The 19,486-nt window shown below is 59.6% G+C and overlaps 1 protein-coding gene across 1 annotated transcript; it reads left to right on the top strand.

Annotated features, from left to right (window-relative positions):
* The first annotated feature begins 6,529 nt into the window (after nucleotides 1–6,529).
* Nucleotides 6,530–17,998, top strand: LOC111145864 (neutrophil cytosolic factor 1). The gene is made up of 11 exons (XM_022501141.1): nucleotides 6,530–6,633; nucleotides 9,231–9,311; nucleotides 11,438–11,513; nucleotides 11,649–11,814; nucleotides 12,765–12,814; nucleotides 14,040–14,162; nucleotides 14,522–14,629; nucleotides 15,409–15,526; nucleotides 16,448–16,555; nucleotides 17,045–17,190; nucleotides 17,521–17,998. The coding sequence occupies exons 1-11, from the start codon at nucleotides 6,562–6,564 to the stop codon at nucleotides 17,640–17,642; spliced, it is 1,170 nt and encodes a 389-aa protein (XP_022356849.1). The 5' UTR covers nucleotides 6,530–6,561; the 3' UTR covers nucleotides 17,643–17,998.
* The last annotated feature ends 1,488 nt before the right edge of the window (nucleotides 17,999–19,486 follow it).

Genomic DNA, 19,486 nt, shown 5'->3' with positions numbered 1-19,486 from the left:
CAAGTGGACACCCCAGGACTGGGACTCAGGACCCCCACGCAGAGTCCGGCCAAGTGCTGACCGGTCCCCGGCCCCCCACCTTCCCAGCTCCCCACCCTCTGGTTCCTGGAGTCTTTGGGAGGGAGGACCCGGGGAAGGGCCGGCGCTGGACCGAAGAGGGGCGTCTGTCCTGAGAGACCTTGGCATCAGCCTGCCCCGCCTATATGTAAGCCTCTGAGCGCAGGTCCGCCTGCCCTTTCTGGCGGGGAGCACATCCGACCGGAGCTCCCGGGGGTTCCCGCCCTCTGATGTGTGAGGCCAGGGGTGTTTGGTGTGCGCTCCCAGGCCGGCGTCCCTTCGAGACTCCATAGATGAGGAAGTAAAGGCTGAGTGTTAGTCACACCCCCCTCCCCGGTCTGCCGGAGACTGGCCAGGGGCAGCGGTCTGAAGCCCTCAGTGTACACTCACTGCTGCTCTCCGCAGCCGGCGGCTGGCTCCCTCTCGGTTACTCTGAGCATCCTTACGGCCTCATTTCTGCCCCACCGTCACCGCCACTGAGGACCAAAAAGATGTGTCGGGAAGAAAAAATGTTAATTAGAAAGACCAGATTACACTGAGCACCGCAAGTCCCCGTCTGAATAAATGCAGGGTTATTGGCTGGTTTAACCAATAGTGGGCAGACAGTTGTCACACACTGAAGGGTCCCTTCCAATTGGAAGCCCCAATTTCTGGACATGGATGTATTTGAAAGGTAATGTTCTCCAGGGATGACTCGGTTTCCCTGGGGTGGGGACCAAGAGGAGAACAGGGTTCCAGAAATCGAGAGGGCCTGGAGGCTGCTGTCTTGGCCTCTCCGACCTGGGGGTCCAGTGGGGTGAGCACAAACAGGGCTGTCCACCCTTCCGCTTAGCTGCCCCAGAAGCTGCCGCACCAGGCTCCGCAGCTGGACCCGTGCTCCCACGTGTGATCAGTGGGCGGCTTCCTGGGCCTTACCGCGCGGCCGCCAGCCTTCTTGGCTCAAGCATCAGATGTGAAAGCTCGAAGCTGGTTGTAGAAAATCCAGGTCCCAAGGGGCCTGGTGGCCTGGTGACAAGTACGGTGGGTAGGCCTAGCTTGGCCCCTCCAGTAGTGGGGTTTCTCACTCCAGGTCCTGGGTTAAATAACAAAGCAAGGGAGATTGGATTGGCCTGTGGTTGTCGTACCCCCCACCCCCCGCCATTAACTCCTATCAGATCAGCGGTGGTCAGTGTGTCGCCAGACCTCCGGGTTCTGCCCCACCCCACCCCAGAGACACGCACACCTTGTGGTTTTATTTTAAGGAAGTGTGTCAAGTTGAGGCCAGTTAGGATACAACACCGGTTAGTAAAGGTGCTTCCTGCCGGATTTCCTTCTCAGGAGCAAGATAAGGGGCTGAGAAGCGTTTCGCAGCATGAGCCTCACGCAGGGTCTCTGCTTGTCTAAGATCTCAAGTTCCCTAAGGCAGTAACGACTCCCATCAAGGACCTTGCCTTTGGCAGGGGGTGGGGCGGGACCCGCAGGGGACATGCCCCCCTCATTTCCGTGAAAGCTTTCGGGTAGATCCAACCGGAGGCAGAGAAAGCAGCTGCTTCCTGGAAGCATCTACTGAGTTCAGACCAAAATTGTCCTCTCCCTTATGGTGACCGGTCTAGGACCTTTTTGGGAAAATCCTTCACAAAACACAGCAGGCCAGGGTTTCCAAAAATGCGGGCTCGGAGCGAGGAGCCTAGGGGGGTGCGGTCACAGAAGCCAGAGCAAGTGTTGGCCTGTTGGCCCTGGGAAGGGACCAGCGGGCCCCGAGCTTGATGCGAGACGGGGTGTTGCAAGGGGCACAGGAGCCGCGTCACACCTCCATAGGCCACCTGTCTGCAGGTGACCCGTCCCCTCGCCGCACGCCTGTGCCTCCCGCGTGCTGCATCCCCTTGGAAGCGCCCGAGGAACCGAGTCCTTGAGTCGCCGACTCCACCACCCCTCTGGCCGCCCTGGGGCTGGGCAGATCCGGGGGTGGCAGCCCAGCCCTGGCGACTCCCATCTGGGGCACGACTTCCTTCATTATTGAAGTTAGCTTCAAGTTCAAAGATCGCCACAGAATCCCCCGCGGTGGCCGCTCGCTGCTGGGTTCCTCCTCTGTGGTTAGCTGATGAGCTTCAAATAGCTTTCGTTGCATGACGCATGTGGGCCCCGCGGCAAGGGAGCGCCCGCCCGGCCGTGGGTGTGGAGGGGCGGGCACAGGCCAGGCCTTGAGGGCTCCCAGGCAGCCCACCAGGGAGGAGGTGGGCTTGCGAAATTCCAGCCCTCAGCCGGGCGTCGGCCAGACCCGCTGGGTGCTGGGAGCTCTGCCGCACGCTGCAGCCCCTTGAGGAAAGCCCTGGGCGGCGCCCATGACCTTGGTTTCTGTCCTCTGCCTGACCTTGTCAGGAAAGCCTCTGTCCCAGCCGCAGGTGACTTACCCTGGGAGCCTGGAGGGCCTGCTGTCCTTCATGTGACATTTCCCTCGCTCAAGGCCCAGGTTCAACAGCAAGAAAGCGCCCTGACTCGGGCTTCCGAGTGGATCTGTGTCCCCTCCGTTCTGCTGACCTCGGGGTGTGCTGTGCACAGTCTGCAGCTGGGGAGGGCTCCCTCCCCCCCCCCCCCCCCCCCCCCCGCTCACAACAGCTCCGTGTCCGTCTTGCAGGTGAAAACACTTGAGGCTCCGAGTTCACTTGCCAAGGGGCTCCCAACTAGAAATGGAGGAGTCCCAAGTCCAAAGCAGGGGCGGGTGTGTGTGTGTGTGTCCAGTGGATGGCATGGACGTGTCCTCCCCCGGGGCGCTGCCTCCTGCAGCCCAAAGGCGGGTCGGAGCCCACACTCCCCAGGCCCCGGGTCCAGGGGAGAAGAAATTCCCAAGGGTGGGACTCTGGTGTGTCCCGAGTTCAGGCACCCGGTTCCCTTCCGATGAGGCCTCAGGGTTCATTCCCGACCCGCCCAGAGTCCATTTCGGGTCCAATTTTCTGAGAAGTAAGGGACGCAGATATCCGGCACCCCGCGTTTCTGCGTGCCGACCGCGCTCGCAGTCAGGAGCCTTGACCCTTCCCGGCCGGCGGCCCCTCCACATGGTTCCGCTGCTGCCAGTCAGCGGCACCTCGGGGGCCCGGATCCTGCCAGGGTGGGCACCGGGAGAGAACTGGTGCTGAGGGCTGGCCCGGGGCGTCCCCCGGCTGCTGACCCCACCCAAGGAGGGACAGCAGTTCGGAAAGGACACAGAACAGCCTCAGAACAACGGCTGATTTGTCCCATCCTGGAAAGCCCTAGACTCGCGCTCTTCACGCAAGCTCCCACGGGGCCGTGCCCGGGCCTCAGGCTCTGTTGTCAGACCCGTCTCCACGCGGCCTGTCTGCGTGGCCCAGCCCCGGGGATTTCCTAGTTGAGGAACTGGCCAGCCCGGCCCCAGTGGGGAAGGCCTGGCGCTGGAGACGGTGGCATCTGGAAAGTCGTGAAGCACCACAGGGCCAGAAGGGACAGCCCTGCCTCCTTCCCAGCCGGGCCCGGTTTGAGAAGCTCCTTCTTTGGGGTGTTGGCGCTGCGGACTCCTCCCTCGTGAATCCCCAGTCGTGCTCATCATCCATTCTCGTGACCAAGGGCAGAGCAGAGGGGCCCAGTGGTTGAGAGCCTGGGCCTGGGGTCCGGACTGCCCGGGCTCAAATCCCAGCTCTTCCCGTACAAGCTGTTTGCCGCTCCGTGCCTCAGTTTCCACATCTGTAAAGTGGGGGGAAATAGTGGCACGTCCCTGAGAGTGTCCTCTTCAGGACGAGGTGTTCATAAATACAAAGCTCTCCTGACCCCGGGCCAGTCCCTCCAGCAGGCCGTCAAGGGGCAGTGGGGAGACCCTGGGCGGCTGTTCCAGTACACAGCTGACCGGGCCCCAGATAGCAACTTCCTCATCACTATGATCTGATAATCACCAAACTGTACATTTTTCTGCAGTTTTCTGTATGCTTCACAATAAAGTCTTAAAACTTTTTTAAAAGTTTAAGTCATGGGGCATCTGGGTGGCTCAGTGGGTTAAAGCCTCTGCCTTCGGCTCAGGTCATGATCCCAGGGTCCTGGGATCGAGCCCCGCATCGGGCTCTCTGCTCAGCGGGGAGCTGCTTCCTCCTCTCTCTCTGCCCGCCTCTCTGCCTACTTGTGATCTCTGTCAAATGAATAAATAAAATCTTTAAAAAAAAGAAAAGTTTAAGTCGCGCCCCCCCGCAAAAAGAACCTGATATCTGTTCATTATCTCACTCCTTCACTTAGCTCGCCCCCCCTTTTATTTAACCCTTTGATCACTAGCGTGTCTCACACATGCATTCAAGTCCATCCTGTCCCAGCCTCACAAAGGCTTTGAGCCTGCTCAGCGACAGAGGTCACTGCCAGCCACAACGGGACTTCGCTTTGTCTCGTGCCACGGATGCCCTGGCTGCTGGTGCCACGGGACGAGGTACGGGAAGGCCACAGGAGGGAAATGGCAAGGTGGCAGCTGACAGCTGGTGTCTGCGAGGGACCCTGGCTGCCCTGGCCCAGGGCCTGTTACACAAGAGTGGAAAGACCACGGGAGAAAGGGAAGGAAGTGCCCAGACCCGGCGCCTAGGAGGTCCCGCTGGCCACCAGCCCCGCTGACTTCCCCTGCCCATCCTGCTGCGTCCAGGTGAGCCAGGCCGGGGGCCGGGTGGGGACCTCAGGGTAGCACCGTGTGGGACCAGGGGACAACCAGAGAGCAGCCATCGAAGCACAAACATACCCCCAGAAAAGGGCCCCGGTGACCCTGCGTGCCGGGGCTGGGCAGATTTCCCAAGAGCATACTTGCAGAAGTGGCAGCCTCATCAGGAAAGGACACCCCAGCTGCCCCCACCTGCTCCCTTCCGGTCACCACTGTCCCCACCCCGGAGGTCACACTGCCTGCCAACAGTGTAGACGGGCAATGGGGGTTTCTCAGCTTGGTCTACATGGCATCTTGCCAAAGGTGTGCTCTCTTGTCTGCCTTCTGTCCCTCCACCTTGTTTCTAGAAGTTTCCCTATGTTGTGTGTTGCTGAGCACTGTATCCTCCTGCGTGGGAAGATTTTATTTTATTTTTTGAGGATTTTATTTATTATTTGAGAGAGAGCACGAGTGGGATGGGGGAAGGGACAGAGGGAGAAGCTGATGCCCCGCTGAGCAGAGAGCGGGACTCAATCCCAGGACCCTGGGATCCTGACCTGAGCTAAAGGCAGACGCTTAACAGCCAGCCAGGCTCCCTGTGGGAAGATTCTAGATGCGTAATGGAGATGACCAGAGACGGGCCTTGCAAGGCTGGCCACACCCAGGGCTGGTGACCTCCCAGTGACCACAAGGGATGGGCCAAGCAAATCTCTCAGCATATCGGACGTGCCCCCTGCCCTTAGAACCAGGAACAACCACCCACGTTACCGGTCATGGTAACGGTCACAAATAGGCATGCTTTGGCCACCTCACCCGCAGGAGTCCAGGGGGATTCGTGGCTCTCAGAGTGCTGGTGGCCTTTGCCATGGCCTCTGGGTCTTGGAATCTGTGTATCTGGGCCACCAACTGGCCCCGCCAACCTGAGCCTGCAGTCTGAGTTGGAGGCCACCTGCCCTGTGACCTTGGACCGGCTCTGTAACCTCTGAACCTCCTGGCCCGACATCCCCTCCCACCACACCTCTTCAACCCACATCCCCTCTCAGCAGAGCCTGTGGTCCCATTTCACTCAGGAGGAAACTGAGTCAGGACCGAGGGTCCACTTGCTCAGGATTTGAACGCAGTTCTCACTCAAAGCCCGTCCTCTCCGCCCCTGGCTCTCAGTCACACACCCCTGCAGATATGCTCCTGACGCTCACTCGCACACGCTCCCATGGCAGGGACTGTTGGGCTTCTACCCACGTATTTACGGAGGGCCCTCTGCAAGCCAGTTGCCAGGCTAGGGCTTGGGGCCAGAGCCCTGTCCCAACAGGCCAAGTCCTTGCTCTCATGGGGCTAATATTCTGGTAAGGAGACACGTTGTTTAAAAAAAAAATGGAAAGGGGCAGTATGTCAGTGTAGTAAGTGCTCTGAATCGAAACAGGAAAGGTGTGGGGGGGGGGGCATGAAGTTTTGCTCCTTTGCATGAAGTTACCCAGAAAGGCTTCTCGGAGGAGGTGGCATCTGAGCAGAAACCTGAAGACCAGGAGGGAGGGAGTTAGGGACAAAGTCCGGGCGGCCCCGCAAGGGCAAAGCCCCTGCCCTGGGAGCATCTTGGAGTGTTCCATGAACAGCCGAGAGGCCGGCGTGGCTGGTCCTCAGGTTGCCAGAGGGAGGGGTGGGGGATGGGCGTCCCCAAACCCGGGGCTCGGGGCGCGCAGACGGCCACGCGGCTGCCTGAGGCCGCCCACGTCCGCGCCGTCGGCGTCGGAGGAATCCCAGAAACTGAAAGAAGAAGCGGCGCCCTTCCTGCCCCCTCCCTGCCCCCTCCCGCCCCCAGCCCTGGCGAGGCCAGAGCGACTTCCTCTTTCCCCCGCATTTAAGGCCCAGCCAGGGAGCGCCCCGCCGAGGGGAGGCCCCGCAGCCCAACCATGGGGGACACCTTCATCCGCCACATCGCCCTTCTGGGCTTCGAGAAGCGCTTCGTCCCCAGCCAGCACTACGTGAGTAGCCCGCGGCGCCCTGCGGGGGGCCCTGCGGGGGGCCCTGCGGGGGGGGGGCGTCGCGGAAGCGCAGGTGCCGCACGGCGCTGTCCCCGCGCGCTCCCGGCGCCCCGGCCCGTCGGCGTGCGCCTGCATGTGCGCCCCTGAAACGCGCGCACCCGGCACCCCGGGGCCCTCGAGGACGCGCGGCCTTGCGCCCCCACCCCCGACCCCGCCAGCCGGGAGGCCCCGAAGGCTCCCGGTTCGCGTCGGGGCTGCCCAGCGCGCCACTGCGGGGCGCGTTCCTCCAGGCAGCCCTCCCTGACCATCCCCGGTTTCAGGGAGCGGTCGTCCGGGAGGGACGACGACTGCGGGCAACCCTCTGTCTGCCCCGGCCGGCCCTGCGGTCAGTTACACTGCAGTGGGATCCCCTCCAGGAGGTGACACCACCAAAGGCCCCTTCCCTCATCGGCTGTCCTGGGAGACGGGGATGCGTCTGCCCAGACATGTCCACCCCACCCCACCCCACCACAGGGGCCCCAGGCCCGGAGGAAGGCCAGGGAGGAAATCGGCTTTGTCTTGTATGATATTTCTAGAGCACGTGTAGTATCCTACCGAAGACCTTTCTTCTCTTTCTTCACTTTAAATTTTGAAATATATTTTTAAAAGATTTTATCTATTTATTTGACAGAGAGACACAGCAAGAGAGGGAACACAAGCAGGGGGAGTGGGAGAGGGAGAAGCAGGCTCCCCGCTGAGCAGGGAGCCTGATGTGGGGCTGGATCCCAGGACCCTGGGATCGTGACCTGAGCCACAGGCAGAGGCTCAACCCACTGAGCCACCCAGGCGCCCCTCGACTGTGTGTTTCTTAAAATCAGAAGCGTTCTCTTCCGCCCCGCAGTGCAGGTGCGTGAACAGCAGCAAATCAGTGTGGATGAAACACGGTCCCCGACCCACTGACTCCACTCCACTTTCACCCGTTCCCCTGCTTCTCCTGTAGTAAGAATGTGCCAGGGTCTGGGATCCAGCCCAGGACCACCTGCAGCATTTCAGTCCTCGTCCCGACTCTCCAGACGCCCTTAATCTGGGTCACTCCTTGTTTGTTTGTTTTGTTTTAAGTTTTATTTCTCTAAGTCATCTCTACACCCAACACGGGGCTCAAACTCATGACCCTGAGATCAGGAGTGGTATCCTTCACTCACTCGGCCAGCCAGGCGCCCCTGGTTTGCTTTTTGTTTGCTTTTGTTTTTTTCTCTTTTGATGTAAAATTTATGTAAAATGAAATCCACCCATCTTAGGGATACTTTTGCGGAATGTCCCAACGTAATCCAAACCCTCATCAAGGTAGAGATTGCCGCCATCAGCCCCAGAGTCTCTCACTCCCCACTTCCTCCTCCACCAGCCCCCGGATGCTACCACTGTTCTGATCTCTGTCCACCTTGAGTGAGTGGCCCTTGTTCCAGAATGTCCTAGAAAGGAAATCCTACCTGCCACGTGGGTGGCCTTTTGTATCCTTTCACTTAGTGGAATGCTTCCGAGGCTCACCGTGTGGATGCACCTGTCAGTGATTTGTTCCTTTTTGTGGCTCTATTTTGGTTTCTCCTCACCAAGTTTCCTTTCCTTTTTTTCTAATAATGTCTTCATTGAGCTATAATTCACCTAGATAAATTGTACAGCTCAGTGGTTTTTAATAGTCACAAAGTTGTGCAACCATTATTCAATTTATATATATATATATACATATATATATAATATATATATATTTTTAAAGATTTTATTTATTCATTTGGCAGAGATCACAGGTAGGCAGAGAGACAGGCAGAGAGAGAGGGGGAGGAAGCAGACTCCCTGCTGAGCAGAGAACCCGATGCGGGGCTCCATCCCAGGACCCTGGGATCATGACCTGAGCAGAAGGCAGAGGCTTTAACCCACTGAGCCACCCAGGCGCCCCTTAAATATATTTATTAATTTGATGTATTTATTTGAGAGAGAGAGAGCATGAGCAGGAGGGGCAGAGGGACAGGGAGAGAGAATCCCAAGCAGACTTTGAGCTGAGCGGGGAGCCCAACGTGGGGTTCGATCTCACAACCCCGAGATCACTACCTGAGCCCCATCCAAGAGTCAGAAGCTTAACCGATTGTGCCACCCAGGTGCCCCTCACAGAGTCAATATTAGATTTTTGTCACACCCCAAAGAAACCCCAGACCCGTTAGGAACCCCCATTCCCAGCCCAGCCCCCGCAACCACTAATCTACCTTCTGTCTGGGTAGATTGTCTCTTCTGAACGTGTGGTAGAAATGGGACCATACAGTCTCTCCCCGAGTTCTCGAACGGTCTGAGCCCAGGCTCTTCTGTCTCACCGCCTGTAACTCTCCTGCCAACCCCAGGAGCCCCTGTGTCTCCAACTTACAGATGAGGAATTTGAGTTCATTTGGGAGGAGCTGAACATCTCACCCCGGGTCCTAAAGCTGGAGAGCAGGAGCTCTGGGGTCCCTGAAGTCGGTGCCCTCTCAGTCACCCAGGTCACCCCAGAGAGTGCTCTCCCTGCTCTCCACCCCACCCCTGCCCCCAAGTCCCATAGGCTCCCCCAGGAAGCTGAACGAGTCCCCCCCCCCTAGGTGTACATGTTCCTGGTGAAGTGGCAGGACCTGTCTGAGAAGGTGGTCTACCGGAAGTTCACGGAGATTTACGAGTTACACGTGAGTGCTCTGCACGCACATGTATGTGCGTGTGCGTGTGTGTGTGTATGTCGGGGAGGTGACATCGCACCCAGTCCCAGCTCTGCCCTTCCAGGAGGAGGGTGGCCCAGGTGCTGGCCAGGAAGGGAGGAACCCAGAGCATCCCCAGCCCACAGCGGAGGGGCATTATTCCTTAACTTAGAACATTTTCCTTAGAGCATGTTTTATTTTTTTATTTTTTTTAACGTAAATTCAATTAGTTAACATATACCGTATAATTAGTTTCAGAGGTAGAGGCCAGTGGTTCATCAGTTGCCTATAACACCCCATGCTCATCGCATCATGTGCCCTCCTCAGTGTCCCTCACCGGCTGCCCAGTCTCCCCGTCCCCCCACCTCTCTCCGCTCCAGCCACCCTCAGTGTTTCCTAGAGTTGAGAGTCTCTTATGGTTTGTCTCCCTCTCTGATTTCATTTTTTCTTTTTCCCTCCCTTCCCCTATGAGTCCTCCATCCTGTTTCTTAAATTCCACATATGAGTGAAATCATATGATAATTGTCTTTCTCTGATTGGCTTATTTTGCTTCATTAGCATAATACCCTCTAGTTCCATCCACTGTCGCCTCAAATGGCAAGATTTCTTTAAAGTATGTTTTAATGGGATAAAATACACAGAACATAAATTTAGCATTTTAAACAAAGATTTCATTTATGTATTTGACAGAGAGGGAGAAAAAGAGGAAGAGAAAGAGAGGGAGAGAAAGAGAGGGAGAGAGGGAGCACAAGCAGGGGGAATGACAGAGGAAGGGAAGCAGGCTCCCCGCTGAGCAGAGAGCCCGATGCGGGGCTCGATCCCAGGACCCTGAGATCAGGACCTGAGCCGAAGGCAGAGGCTTAACCCACTGAGCCACCCAGGTGCCCCGACCCACAAGCCTTTTTTAAGATAAAGAAAATAAAACATTACAAAAGAAGTGGAAAGCACCCTTTATCCCCTGCCCTTGTCCCAGCTCCAGTCCTGGATGGACACCCACAGACACACACACACACAGACACAGACACACACACACAAGTCCAAGAACAAGACGGAGTCGTGTTAAGCGTGCGTTTTCCACAGGTTTTCCAGAAGCCATCAGCATCGTGGCTGTTTCCTTCTCTGCCTTGTTCCTATTACTAGGTCGTGTTTTTGAGACCGGTCCATACTGATGTGTACGCGACGCCGTCTCTCCTCTTTAAACTGTTCTGGGTTGTTTCAATGTAGGATTAGCCCCTTTTACTGACTGGTGGACTCGTTCGTTCACTCAACAACTATTTACCGAGCACCCCCTGAGTGCCCGGCGCGTCCTACTTGGTGAGCGGGAGATGCTCTGAAGGTGACGGGGGCATAAAAAAGATACAAGTCCTTGCCCTCCCTTGTGGACCTTCAGTTCTAGCGGAGGAGTCAGGTTAACAAACAAAACGCAAGGAATTTACACAGTATGTTAGACAGTCATCAGAACTGTAGAGGAAATAAAGCGGGGGAGGGTGGGGGGTGGGAGGACTGAGCTAGGAGGGGAAATCGCCAGGGAGAAGGTTTCACTGAGGGGGTGACATCTGAGCAAAGACTTGAAGAAGGACAAGAGAAAGAGAAAGTGCAAGTATGGGGGGGAAGAATGGGAAGAGCAAGTGCAAAGGCCCTGGGGCAGGAGTGGGCCTGCAGTATTCAGAGATGACTGAAGCAGAGGGAACAAGGGAGGGGTGGGTGGTGGCCAGGGAGGTAAGTGAGGCAGGCGGGGACAGGTTTGCGGGGCCTCGGAGACGAACGTGAAGCCTCTGGCTTCCAGTCTGAGTGAGCTGAGAGTCAGGGAGGGCTCTGGGCAGAGGAGAGACAGGATCCAGTTTAAGGGTGAAGAGGGTGCTGGATTGAGGACAAAGATGGAAGCGGGCGTAGGTCCGGGCTCAGTGGAAGCTCAGATTGAGGTGGCGGTTGTGTGGGTAGTGACAAGGGTCAGATTCTGGACAGATTTCAGGAGTAGAACCGGAAGGATCTGCTGGTGGCGTGAGCATAAGGTGGGACAGAAAGAGAGGACCCAGGACGGCAGCCGGAGTGTCTAGCCCAGGCCAGGTGAGGAGTCGTTTCCGAGTCGGCGCCTTCACCTCTTCTTTTGTGTCCAGAAACTGTTAAAGGAAATGTTTCCTATCGAGGCGGGGGACATCAACCCACAGAACAGGATCATCCCCCACCTGCCAGGTGAGGAGCAGGGTCCCCCGGCCCGGCCCCCCTGGCCTGCCCCACCCCAGCTGCGCCCCCTCCTCCCACCCCCTCGGGGACTTGACCTGGGCGTGTGCTCACGGGTCCTCTGCTGTCCCTCCTGGGCCCCTCCAGCCCCACGGTGGTTCGATGGGCAGCGGGCCACAGAGAGCCGCCAGGGCACCCTCACCGAGTACTGCAACGCCCTCATGAGCCTGCCGGTCAAGATCTCCCGCTGCCCCCACCTCCTCGACTTCTTCAAGGTGCGCCCCGATGACCTCAAGCTCCCCACGGACAGCCAGTGAGTGGCCCCTCATTCTGGCCGTGAAGTGGAAGAGGGAAGGGCGGTGGTGAGCTCTGCCGGGGGAGGGGTGCGGGACCTCCCCACTAGGACAGATAAGTCAAGCTCAGAGAGGGGAGGCGACTCACCCAAAGTCACACAGCCCAAAAGAGAAGGAGGAAGGATTCCAACTCTGGCCTGTGTGACCTGGAAACCGTACCCCACCCTTGCCCCCAGTGTCCCTGCCAAGTCTCTGCCTGGAGCCCACTGAGCCTCCCGATGCTGGGTCTGAGGTGGGGGAGCTCTCTGGACTGGGGGTCTGCCCTCCTAGGTCCACAGCCTCAGCTTGCCTTCTGAAAGCAGTTTCCCCATCAGTAGCGGGGTGGGAAGGGCCAGAGGGAGGAATGGGGGTCGGGGAGAGCATTTACAAAGTGTGAAGCGCAGAGCCCCTGCGGGGGCGCGGGGAGGGCGGGTGGCCACTGTTGGTGGAAAGCATCGGAGAAGCCGAGGGAGGTCCCATGTGCCGTCCTGCTGGGGAAGGTCCCTCTCTCGGTCCCTCTCGGCTCGCCGAGTATGGGGGAGGCCTGGGGAACACACAGCCCCGCTCAACAACCCCCCCGACCCAGGGCAGGGCAGCGCAGCGCCCAGGGGCCTGGGTGGCGGGGATGCCCATCTCCCGTCGGCCGCTGCCCTGAGGCCCCGGAAGAAGGGAGCTGCCCCCCGAGGTGACAAGAACCTTTCCCGGACCGGAGTGCCTCACCTGTGCTCAGCTGTTGCCTCCTCCTTTGGGTCTGCAGAAGGCGGGGGTGGGGGGCCTCTCCTTGCCCATCCCGTGGCTTCCTTCCCTCCGCAGCAGCCCCCATAGCCCCTACATTCCTTTTCCGCTTGGGAAGTTCTTCTGTAGGTCTGCCTGGAGCTTCTGCTCCCCTGTGGGAAGCCGCACACCTAACCCAGACTCTCCTTTCCTGCAGGACAAAAAAACCAGAGACCTACCTGGTACCGAAAGACAACAGCGTTTCGGGTGAGCGGCGGGGACAGCCACCTGTAGGTCACCCCGCGGGGACTGGGATATGATATAGGATCCTGAGCACAGGCTCTGCAGGGAAAAGGGCTGGGGTGGGGGGGAGGTGTCTCGGTGGCTTGCGCTAAAGGCTGGGGGTCTTTGGGGGTCGCTGGTCATCAAGTGAAGCTTTCGGAGCTCCCATCTGTGCTGCAGAGCCCAGCCCGACCCTGGCTCCCAACAGCCAGCGATGTCGTGGCTGAATGAATGACCAGGCCTGGGGGTGGAGGCGGCTGTCAGGGCTCTCGGTGTCCGATCTGTATGGCCGGTAATTGTTACTAATACAACCTGACGTTGATTAAGGACTCACTCTGTCCCAGGCCCTATTTTAAATGTCTTGCACGTGTTAACACATTGTAATCATCTCTGTACCAACAGGAAGTAGGGACCAAAGTGCTATTAGCCCCATTTCACGGCTGGACACATGGAGGCTTGATTTAACTGGGGACTCAGGTCAAGGCAGCCATGAAATGGGGAGCAGGATTTCGACCAGTTAGTGGGATGCCTGGACGGGGTCCATGGGCCACTCAGGGTATGGTCTGGGGCCCAGCAGTGTCTTAGTCTACGCGGGCCAAAGCACCACAGACCTGGGGGAGGAGGGCGGGAGGGTCTTAAATGACAGAAATGAATTTTCTCACCGTTCTGGAGGCTGGGAGTCTGAGATTGGGGTGTAGGGCACCAGTCCTACGGGGTCAGGGCCCCATCCCTATCTCTTCCTTAAAGGCTCTAACTCCAGATACAGATTCTAAGGTACTGGGGCTTAGGGCTTCAACATGTGAATTTTAGGGAGGGAGGAAGAGACGTATTTCAGTCCATAATATAGCGCAGGAGCAAGACCTGGGGGGCCGGTTAGAAATACAGACTCTCAGGTCCCACTGCAGACCTATGGCATCAGAACCCGTGTTCCAGCAAGATCCTGGGGCGATCGGCGTGCACATTAGGGCCCTGGGGGGCTGCTCACTAACCTCATTGAGTAAGAAATAGCGTGTGTTGGGTGTGTGACTAGTGTCAGGAACTCCGTCAATGCGGGGCTGCCAAGACCAGCTGGTGTCGGCTGCTTTCCAGTTGGCGGGGTGGGGGGTGGTCCAGTTCCGGCGCACCTGGTTCCGGTGGCCCGTGCAGGGGACTGCCTGGAGGAGGCAGCCCACCCGCCCCTGTCCGCTCACCCCACTCTCCTTCTGTCCAGACATCACGGGCCCCATCATCCTGCAGACGTACCGGGCCATCGCTGACTTCGAGAAGACTTCGGGCTCCCAGATGGCTCTGGCCACGGGGGACGTGGTGGATGTCGTGGAGAAGAGTGAGAGTGGTCAGTCTCCCCGCCCTGCTGGGACCTTCCTCACTGACGGGCTCGTGGTTCCTTCGGGGGGGCCCCGACTGTCCTCCCCACGCTGAAGGCGCCTCCCCAGCCCCCCGGGGGAGTATTTGGGCATCTGTGCATCCCTGGGAGTTAGGTCTAAGTGGCCAGGCCAGCTTCTGGTTGTGCTGGGTGGGAAGCAGACTCTGGGCTGTAACCCTGTGACCTGCGTGCATGGAGTGTGGGACAGGTGACATTTCTGAATCTGAGTGTTGCATGTCTGTGTGTGTGTGTCCTGCTGTCCTTACCACCCTGGGGGCTGAGGGAGGCTGCCACGCCCACCCAGACTTCTGGCCTCCCCCCTCCCGCAGGCTGGTGGTTTTGCCAAACAAAGACAAAGCGAGGTTGGGTCCCGGCGTCCTACTTGGAACCCCTGGACAGTCCTGACGAGTCAGAGGACCCAGAGCCCAACTACGAAGGTGTGGTCTGCCCTCCATGGCTGTAAGGATGTGAGGGGCAGGGGACCAGAGGGGCTCCGGGCTCTTCAGAAACCGGATACAATCATATCCACTTTGGGGTTGGCTAGGATTGTGGGGTGGACAGTGAGGTCACGGTGGAGACCCCAGAGTCTGGCTCGATAGGCCCAGGTAGGAGGTGGTGCCCTTAGTCAGGACAGAGAACCAGGAGGTAGAGTAGGGGTGGGTCCAGCTCTGGCCAGGTGCAGCGGGAAGCGGGCGGATGAGCAGCTCTGCGATTCAGGAAGGAGTACTGCCCGGAGGCGGGGGCGTCCTCGCTGACATCAAGGGGAGAACTGGCAGCCCCCCGAGCTGGATGGGGCCCATGGGGAGGTGGAGATAAATTAGTTGACCCGTATTTTAAAATGGAGAGATTTCACAACCGAATGCAGATTTATGGCACCTGTGGAAAACCCGGTAAAGGCATGGATGCCGGGTCAAGGGGCTCAGGTCCCCCGTGGATGGGCACTCCACCCCTGCACTGCCTGCCCGGCCACGCGGCCTATTGAGGTGCCTGGCCCTTGATGTGGATGGTGGGGGGTGTCGTGGGCAGAGGGCAGAACTGCAGGTGACCCACGAGTGGGGGGCAGGAGCTTGCAGAGGGAGACTAGCAGGGACCAGCAGGAGAGGGCAGTCCTGGGCTCTTGCTGGAGGAAGCCTCGGGACCCAGAGAGCAGAGGAGGGGAGGCAGGCAGGTGCTGGGCCGACCCTCACACCGTGCCTCTGCCCCGGCGGCCAACCAGGTGAGCCCTATGTCACCATCAAAGCCTATACCGCCGAGATGGAGGACGAAGTGTCTCTGCAGGAGGGAGAAGCCATTGAGGTCATTCATAAGCTCCTGGATGGTTGGTGGGTCATCAGGTAGGAGAGCGTCCCTACCTCCCCCCCCTCTCCCTGTGCCCACCCTGAGGGTCAGCCCTGGCCCAGGGGCTGGTCTGTTTGGGCTCCATGCTCAATGGCGAGTGGGACTCCAGGTAAGCCACCGCCTCTCTCTGGACTCAGTCTCCATTTTGGTAGCAGATCAGTGATTATCCCGCCCAACCTGGCTCTCAGGGTTCGCTGTCCTTGTCCTTTGTGACTTGGGGTCACCTCGCCATCTGTTGTTCTTTCTACAACACGATTCATTGTTGCGTTCATTGTTTTACTTGAGAAGCTTTTTGCTTTTAAATCTTTGGTTGTCACCGATTCTTGTCTGGTCATTCCTCCTGGGGGCTCGCAGAGGCATCTTCTCAGACCCACCGGGCCTCCCCAGGTCCTCGGACACCCCTTCAGAGCCTGGAGTCCTAGGGCCTGTCCTCGGCTCGCCTTGCAGCTCGTGGCCACAGCACCCACCATCAGCCTGGCGCCGGGCTGGGGGCTCGGAGGCAGGAGGATATCTCTCAACCACCAAGCACAAAACCCCAAATTAAAAAGCTTTTGGAAGAAAGCATAGGGGAACTTGGTGACCTGGGGGCAGGCAAAAGTTCTTGGACTCAGGAAGCTGTGGCTTTGAAAGAGAAAACAACAAATACACGGGGTGGCGGATGTTCTACTGCAAACACATGTCCCTGGGGGGCAAGTTGGACCTGCTAACTTCCTCCCACTACAAACATCATGGCTGGGGGGGCCTGTTTTGCACAGATAAAGAAGCTGAGGCGCGGCGGGACAGGGTCTGGTGTTGGCCAGGCTTCAGGGTGTCTGCAACCTCCAGCTGCCTTAACCCCAGTTGTTTAGAGGGACCCCTGAGCCCCCCCCCCGCCCCGCCCCCGACTGCGGGGGCTTCAAGGGCTGCCTCTGTTGCAGGAAAGACGACATCACAGGCTACTTCCCGTCCATGTACCTACAGAAGTCCGGGCAGGACGTAGCTCAGGCCCAACGGCAGATCAAGAGCCGAGGGGCACCTCCCCGGCGGTGAGCGCGGGTCCCGGGACTGGACGGGGGTGAGGAGAGGGTGCCACGGGTCCCCTCTGTGGGTGCAGGCCCTGGATTGGCCGTGCCGGGGAGGGGGGCACTCCAGCCAGCCGGGGAGACAGCGCCCTCGCAGGATCGAGGGTGGACGTGCCCTCCCCCACCGTGGGGCCGGCACGGGGGCGGTGGGAGCGCAGGGGTGTGGGGGTGCAGGTGAAGACGTCGATGCCCCGCGTGCCTGGGGCTTGTCCCCGAGGGCAGGGCGGCGGCAGTCCAAAGGGCTTCCTGGGAGGGCCCGGGCTGAAGGCAGGCGAGGGGCGTGGGAAATGGACCTCCAGCCCCGCCCCGTCGTGTGGGGTCCCCGCCCGGCTCCCCACAGCCCGGGGCCAGTCGTTGGACCCCAGGGCGGGTCATACGAGTCCCCGCAGGCTGGGACGCGGGCGCAGCGAGGGTGGCCCGGCCTGAGTAACGCCCCCGTCCCGCTGGGCCCAGGTCGTCCATCCGCAACGCGCACAGCATCCACCAGCGGTCGCGGAAGCGCCTCAGCCAGGACACCTACCGGCGCAACAGTGTCCGCTACCTGCAGCAGCGTCGCCGCGCGGGGCGGCCGGGACCGCAGAGCGCAGCCAGCCCGCGCGGTGAGTGCGGCCGGCCGCCTGGGGCGGGGGCGGGGCTGGTCGGGGCGGGGCCTGGGGGCGGGGCCTGGGGGCGGGGCGGGGTCTGGAGGAGGGGGCGGGGCTGGGGCCGCAGAGCGCCGGGAGCGGGTGCCGAGAGTGCCCGCGGCGGCCTGGGGGCGGGCTTTCTTGGGGCGGAGCCTAGAGGATGGGGCGGGGACAGGGGTGAGGCCAGGGGCGCGGCGTGAGAGTCCTGAGTGGTCTGGAGGCGGGGCTGACCGGGGAGGCGGGGTCCGGGGTGGGGCCTGGAGGGTGGGGCGGGGCCTCTCATCAGGCCCCTGCTTTCCGCCGCAGCGGAGCAGCGGGAGAGCGGGCGCGCAAAGCCACAGCCCGCGGTGCCCCCGCGTCCCAGCGCAGACCTCATCCTGCACCGCTGCAGCGAGAGCACCAAGCGGAAGCTGGCGTCCGAGGTCTGAGGCCCGGCGGCTTCCCCGAGGTGGTGTCCTGGCTTCTCCGCCCTGCCCCGCCCCCTCCCTGTATACACCTGTACAGATCCAGAAGTCTGGATGCCTCGGGCAGCCCGGCCCCGCCCGGCTAACTGTTCCGCGCTCTCAGTTAATGCTGCAGGGAGTGGGCAGAGGTCCTGCAGAGCAGCCGGGCGGACCCGGCTGGGCATGCCCTTGGGGTTATTTATAGAATTGGGACTGTGGACTGTGCGCTCTGCTGCGGCGGGAGGTTGGGGGAAGTTGCAGGAACCGAGGTCGAGGTCCGTTGGCACACTGCCCTGGCCTTGGCCGAGACTAAGTTTGCACGGGGCCAAGTGCAATAGGAACCCCTGGTCCCGCCCCCCCCCCCCCGCCCCGCGCTGGCTGTTTGGACAGAAGCTGCCTGCTAAAACTGGGGTCCCACTGCAGAAGAGTTCTGAAGAAGGGTGCCGCAGCGCGCCCTGTGTGCCCCTTAGTTCGGTGACAAAGAAGAATTGTCATCTAGGTATAGGGAGATGGTTATTCACTGCCCAGTTAGAGCTGTACCAGAAAGCAGTCACTCACTGATGCACCGTCCCTTGCCGGCCCCACCAGCCCTGCTGCCAGCCCATGGCCTCAAAAGTCTTTGCTGGTGGATCTTCTGCAAAATGCAAAGACACTGGGGTGCAACCTGGGATGCAAATCTTGCAAAAGCAACAGCTTAAGAGGAAGGCAGCGGGGAGGGGGGCCCCGCCCATAGGGGAGGTGGCTCAAGACAATGGGCAAGGCGGGTCCCTTTGAGATAAGGGGACCGGAGCTTCTCTAGAGAATAATTTAAGCAGCATGAAGACTGACCCAGGCCTTGAGAACATCCCGGGGCCCTTCGTCTGCTTTCTGCACACTCGGTGTGCTGGAAAAGTCCAGCCCCTCCCGCGCTAGCATGCGAAGCTGTGGGAGAATGAACCACCGACCATCCCAACCCCTTTGCTTGTCCAGTCGCAAGTATGATTAAAAAAAACAAACTGTGTGAGATAAAAATACTGATTTTCCTAATTTGTAGTTTCATTTTTTCCAAGCTAAGTTCCTGATCAAATGTTTCTCTCATGGTTTTCTGCATTCCTGGTCCCCTGGAGGTGGCCTTGTGCTGGCCCCACTGTTGCCTGCTGAGGAGGGGGCCCCGGGGGGGGGGGTGCAGGGGCCTGAGGGCAGGGGGGCCTCTGCCAGTCCCCCAGGGGAACCTAGGGAGAGCGCGGGACAAGCGCGCCTGTAGGGGCCTGAGTTACGGCAGCAGCTGGTGTGTGTGTGCGGGGAATTTTCTCGGGGCCAGGCACAATGCGGGGCTCATTCTTTACCTTGTTTTTGGTTTTGAGAACAACCCTGTCAGGTTTATGGTGGTGGAAACCAAGCCTCAGAAAATGTAAGCGGGTTTTCAGGGTAATATGGCAAGTGGGTGGCAAAGCTGGGAGGTGGAGGGAGGCTTTTCTTTCTGGTTCCAAAGCCCTACAGGACCCATTATGCTCTCCTGACCCCGCAGAGCTCCTGGTCTGTGGCTCAGCCCTAGCGGCGGGTGCTGTGGCCGATGGGCACTCAGAGGAGGGAGGTGACAGGGGCCTGGCTTCCAGAGCTCCAGCCCCCCACCCCCACCCCAGGCCTGTGTTGGAGGAGTGACCAGTGTCCTCTGGCCGCCCTGGGATGGGAAGACAGGGCCTTGGGGGAGATGCTGTGTACTCTCTGCCCCTAGGAACTGATGGGGACCACCAAATCCAGCCCCTGGCTCCTGGGCTGGTCCCGAGCACCCCGCTCCTAAGGGCTCTCATTTGGAGATGCCCCATCAATCCACGACCCCAGAAAACCAC

Source organism: Enhydra lutris, unplaced genomic scaffold (assembly GCF_002288905.1).
Source record: "Enhydra lutris kenyoni isolate GAN:26980312 unplaced genomic scaffold, ASM228890v2 scaffoldscaffold13, whole genome shotgun sequence".
Taxonomy (NCBI): Eukaryota; Metazoa; Chordata; class Mammalia; order Carnivora; family Mustelidae; genus Enhydra; species Enhydra lutris.
Note: the sequence above shows the minus strand (reverse complement) of the source record. Positions and strands in the feature narration are given on the sequence as shown.

What these genes read in the sequence shown, in the direction of transcription:
- LOC111145864 (XM_022501141.1), top strand. Translation starts at nt 6,562, where the DNA reads ATGGGGGACACCTTCATCCGCCACATCGCCCTTCTGGGCTTCGAGAAG. An exon ending in TCGTCCCCAGCCAGCACTAC is followed by an intron (nt 6,634 to 9,230) that starts GTGAGTAGCCCG and finishes CCCCCCCCCTAG; the next exon opens with GTGTACATGTTCCTGGTGAA. An exon ending in CGGAGATTTACGAGTTACAC is followed by an intron (nt 9,312 to 11,437) that starts GTGAGTGCTCTG and finishes TTTTGTGTCCAG; the next exon opens with AAACTGTTAAAGGAAATGTT.